The 5,892-nt window shown below is 32.0% G+C and overlaps 1 protein-coding gene across 1 annotated transcript in view; it reads right to left on the bottom strand.

Annotated features, from left to right (window-relative positions):
• The window catches only part of LOC122628570 (mushroom body large-type Kenyon cell-specific protein 1-like), an 83,910-nt gene extending 79,326 nt beyond the window's left edge, over positions 1-4,584 (bottom strand). Inside the window, exon 1 of the mRNA XM_043810980.1 lies at positions 4,410-4,584. Within this exon, the coding sequence (XP_043666915.1) occupies positions 4,410-4,579 (170 nt within the window). The 5' untranslated portion in view covers positions 4,580-4,584. The remainder of the gene's footprint in view (positions 1-4,409) is intronic.
• Between the last annotated feature and the right edge of the window lie 1,308 nt (positions 4,585-5,892).

Genomic DNA, 5,892 nt, shown 5'->3' with positions numbered 1-5,892 from the left:
ATTTACGTCTGCATCCTAAGTAATACAAACATAGAAACGACGCTTAGATAATAGTCGACGTTTAAATCTCTAACATCATTGATTACTAATACGTCAAATAATTCAAATCTCTTTCATTGAAAATTGTCTAAGATGCATGCGTACAACGAACAACGAATAACGAATAATTAAGTACGTACTTATATACTTGATGCAAAACTTCCAAGGGACATTACGTATACTTATGTTTGTGTGTGAGTACATAAATAAACTCATAGTTAAGTAAGTACATCGGTCATTCTACAATTACATCGGATTCATTATCGTCATTGTCAATTTTACGCGTTATTTTATACTTCCCGGTTTCATTTTTCGAAATTCAAGCTTATTATTCTTGCTTAATATGATTCTTTTTTTTTTTATGGGAATAACAGAAGACAGAGAAAAAGAAAAAGAAACGAATCGCATTAAATATGGTTGAATCCTTAATTAACGATAGGTATCTATATACATTCACGAATAAGTATTAATATCCATAGTATACATACTACGAATATCACCTAAAATCCTTTTAATCCTTTGCGGACGATGAACTCATGTGTATGCATTTGGTATAAACCATCAACATACTCGATAAATGTTGATATAAATTCGGCAAAAACAATCGATGCGACCAATACGTTTATATTCTATGTACGTAAATCTTTAGCTTTACAAGCAAGCATTTGCAATCGAATTTTACATATATATATACACACACATATGTATATATATATATATATATATATATATATATATATATTCTACACAAGAGTACCACAACGCTCAGTTTCGAATTACTCCGTCCGCAAAAGGGTTAAGCTGCTTATGACTTACTCGTGTTACGACAGAAAACGCTTTTCGAGGATAAGTTCATATTTCTCTCTTTCTCTCTTTCTCTCTTTCTTTCTCTCTCTCTCTCTCTCTCTCTCTCTCTCTCTCTCTCTCTCTCTCTCTCTATTTCTATCTTTCTCATACACTCATATCTCATATGAATAGGTATTAGCTTCCCATCACATCATTTTCTACCATTCCTACTTATTCTTCCTTCGACTATCTCGAAATTAATATTCACTATGAACTAACCATCAAGTACTGATTCGATATTAAAAAGAAAAATAGAAAAATGATAATAAATTTTCTAACGTGTCTCGAGATTAATATTAACTAATAAATTAACTATCGAATACTGATTCGATATTAAAGAGAATAATTGAAAAATGATAATATATTTGGAAAAGTGTCTCGAGCCAGCTTTCCAACAAACAAGAAAAAAATTTTTTAATAAAATAAAATAAAACAGGAGAGAATTTATTAATCTTTTTTTTTTAAGCTGAAATAAAAGGAACGACGATTTTTTATATATCGGTATGAATATCTCTTAACTTTTTCTTATTCTTTTACTTAAAGTCATTCCGTCGTGAAAGAATTCCTTTTTCTATTTTCTTTTCCTTTTTCTTCTTACGACGACACCTCGACACGATACTTTACCGTTCGACAAAACACGATTCGCGACGACTTTAAAGAAGAGGTCTCAACGAAAGAATTCAAAGCATAGCTCGATGAGAATCCGTAATTAGTGCGGCTTTTATCCGCATAACCGGCTCCGTGGAATCGCGTTTGTAGAATGGATACGAAAAGCGAACAGAGAAAAGAGAGAAAGAGAGAAAGAGAAAGAGAGAAAGAGAGAGGAAAAATAAAGAAGAAAATATTCCAGTTTAAATGATACATACATACATACATATATATATATACACATACATGTACATACATAGATAGACCCGCATATATATATACTCATCGTCTAAATCCACGAGCGGCGTTCATTGAATTCCGGCGCGTTTGATGTTAACTCTTTTTTACTGGAAGCTGAATCTCGCACAGAAATGTTTTTCACCGGTTACACGTATAAGTTAGAAAACTTACGTTTATTTCTCGTCAAGCTCGAAACTTCGTCCTCTTCGTTTATTTATGCTTAATGAATGTTACCGTTTAAAATATTAAAGATATTGAATCTACGGTTATAAGAATCGTTTCATAATTATTCGTATTTAAAAAATGTGACGAATGACGAATTTATAATATATATATATATATTTTTTTTTAAAGATACTCGTATCTAAAGGAAGAAAAAGAGGGGAAAAAAATTGTGAAATTAAAAAGCAGAATATACGATGTACTTTCGTTACTCGAGAACAGCTTTCTGTAAGTTCTACCCTGGAAGTAATTAATTTCTACTTCAAACGTCGAGTGCTAATTATTAACAGTTATAAAAAAAAAATAATAATAATAATAAAATAAACAGGAAAAAAAAGAATAAACGGAAACAAAAAAGAAAAAGAAAATTCAGACAAGAAAAACATAAAAACAGAAAGAAAACTAACCAAACGGTCTAACAAAGAACCGTTCATCGATCGTCGAGACAAAAACGAGCTAAAAAAACGATATTTTTATATTTCTACGAAGTTCCTCGTTTGAATGCAAATTAATACAAAGAATTTTAAAGAATATTCTTATATACACGAGTTTTCCAAAAGATTAAAAAAGAAAGAAAAAAGAGATAATACGCTTCGAAGTTAGATTTTTTTTTCTCTCTTTTCTTTCTCCTTTTTTTAAGTTTTCTAACAGGTTTATATACCGACAACAAAATCGTTATACTTTGGTAACAATAAGGCTCAAAACTTTGTCCTTGAATTTCGGTTTGGAGGAAATTTCATACTAGCTTCTAGACTTGTTGTATCGACTTCCGTAGCAAGGGCTATGCGCTATTAAATAGATGGTATTAAGGGAATACTGCTTGAGTTTGGTCCGGCTGATTAAAGTTCGCAAAACTCGAAACCACCAGCCACTTCAGCGATCTCATCGACCACGCATTGGTCCATGAGGTTTACGCTCTTAAGAACAAGAACGTTTGATAATCCACTCATATTTCATTGTCTTTATGTATGACGACGTTATGCGTACAGATATGTATAAATGAAAATTCATACACACTCGTATTTTTGTTTGATTAAAATTTCTTTTTCTTTTCGTTAAAAAATTAATCGTATACGTATATCAATCATTAAGGTTAATATCTGTTCTATAAATATGTTGTACTATAAATTTCATTATTTATATATTATATGTATATTCTATATATCGTTATATTACTTAAATTATATCAATATAAATAAATATAATACATATATTATTATATTTATATTATATATGTACTATTTTATTTTTATTTCATAAATTTATTATGTATATTTTTATGTTATGTACTATTTTATATATGTACTCTTTTATTTTTATTAATAAACAATATTATTATTTTCATTATTTATGTTATATATATATATATATTTTTTTTAAACGGCAAAGAGATAACAAAAGTTAACATGTGATCGAAGAGAAAAATAAAAAACAAAAAGAAGAAGCAAAAAAAACTAAAAAGATTTCTTCTAATTCCTCTAGATACCGACACCGATTACGTATTAGTTATATTTTTGTGCTATGTAAATGTTTTGCGTGTTCGATACGAAGTTTGTTATTATACGAATTAACTTTGACAAGGCAAAACTTGTAACAAAGCTTAAGTACGAGGAAACCCTTGACAGATTAATCGAGAGAAGTCCTATACCAACCGCTATGGTCACCGTTCGCTAACTCGACAAAGTTCAATCACTCGGTAGGAAACACTATGCATCTCTAATCCAGCGTATTTAATGGCGTCTATCTTTGTACAACTGGTACAACTCGAAAGTCACATCAAAAGTTCGATTCCACGTTTATGCATTTAGATCTTTCAACTATGAGAAACGGCATACACCTATTTCCGGTTACTAAGTCGTTCCATTATATATCGCATATGCGTTTGAACATCCTTAGAATCGAGAAACTTCCAAATATATTTTATTTAGATCAGATTTTATTCGGATCGAAGAATTCAAGTCAACCGAATTTTGAAACATTTCTCGACGCATCGTTCGAACCTTTTCACGAAAAATTCCGAACGAGAAATCGTCGAACGCATCGAACGTATTTTTTTTAACTTCGTGGAGATGTATTTTCTCTTCCTTTGTTTTTTCTTTAAATCTCTTTCCTCCAAACAAGATATACCATCAATCATAGAATAAGAAAAACTAACTTCGAATAAAGTGGAATTTATAAAATTCTTTACGATTAAAATATTCAAATACTTTCGACCATTTATAAGTTCGATCGAGGAATATAATTTGCATAATTATATAAGTTCACTAACCCATCTGAAAATGTTCATACCATTATTCGACTTAAACAAACATAGGAGAAGTCAAATATTCGAAGTTCACGTCTACCATTCGATTAATTATCAAAGGAAAGATGCAACTAGGAAATTATTCCAATAATCTCGATTGTAAACTAACCTTTGCTGATTGTTATTGGCCGAAGGCATTGGAGTTGGGACTCTAGGAGGTGGTACAGGTATAGCCTTCCTTCTTCCATTTCCAGCCGATTGATGAACGCTTGGAGTGACCCGACCGGTCGGTGCTATTCGACCGGCGGTTCTAGGCCTTTCTGTCTTTACTTCCGACATGTTTCTTTCTTTTCTGTAAATAAAAAAAGAAATTACATATACAAAAAACAAAAAAAAACGAATAACCCTTACAAAAAAAGAAAGTAAAAATTCCTTTATATATATATATATATATATATATATATATATATATATGTATGTATGTATGTATGTATGTAATATATAAATATATAAATTATATATATGTATGTATATTATATATTTGTATATGATACATATACATATAAAATTCCAAAACAATCATAACAAACACTTATCCCATTTGATTCGAGTTCTCCATTAAATATCACATACATCTATCATGAAATTGTCCTATCGAACAAATACCTATAACCAACTTGATGGTGTATCTCGTATTAAACAGGTGAAAAAACGAAATTATTACGAGACGCATTAGCAGTAACAGAGTCGCCGCGAGCGACAGTAGTAACAGGGAAAGCAGCATCGCCAGTAACAGTTAACAGCACTACCACAACAGAAGAGTTAGTAGAAGGTGCTGCTAGTAGTAACAGTAATAATAGCAGTAGCAGTAGCAGTAATAGCAGTAGTAGTAGTAGTAATAGCGGTGGTAGCGGAGAGACATAAAAGTGCCATTTTCCCTGTCACTCAAAAGGCCAGGCCGACATCACAGAGAGAACGACAATAAACTTCGAAAGAAACTGCTATATATAACAGCCGTCGCGTGCTCTAGGCTCTACCTCAAAAAGTACAAGAGAAATGGGAAAGAGAACGACAGAGAACGAAAGAGAAAGAGAAAGAGAAAGAGAAAGGGAAAAGAAAAAGGTAAAGAGAAAAGAAGAGAGAAAATGTAGCAAAAGATAGAAGGATAATACCAGACTCGGGAAACGTCGAAGCTTCTGCTTCGCTGCCATCTTTCTATCCCGTTCGTTTCCACCCCCTCGTCCACCAGCAGCTACCACCTCTCTACTACTACCCTCTAGCATCCTACTCCCACCATCTCAGCACCTTTCTCACCCTTGTCTGCCGCTACTTCTCATTAGACCGACCTTGATCGTTAGCCTACGTTTTTATTTGCTCTCATTATTTTTACCTTTATTACTTTTATTGCCGTCACTCGTTCGCCTTATTTTTCATCCTGATCCCTTTCCCTCTTCTTCCTATTTTTACTCATTCTCTTATTCCTACTTTAACTGTGCTATCGTTGTTGTTATCGTCATTATCGTTATTGCAATCGTTGTTTCTTATTATTGTTATTATTGTTTATTATATATTGAGGAAGAGAGAGAGACAGACAGAGAAAGAGAAAGACAGAGAGAAAGAAAGAGAGAGAGAGAGAGAGAGATATCATTTCG

Source organism: Vespula pensylvanica, chromosome 4, assembly GCF_014466175.1.
Source record: "Vespula pensylvanica isolate Volc-1 chromosome 4, ASM1446617v1, whole genome shotgun sequence".
Classification (NCBI taxonomy): Eukaryota; Metazoa; Arthropoda; class Insecta; order Hymenoptera; family Vespidae; genus Vespula; species Vespula pensylvanica.
The sequence above is the reverse complement of the archived record's forward strand: the minus strand, read 5'-3'. Positions and strand labels throughout refer to the sequence as shown.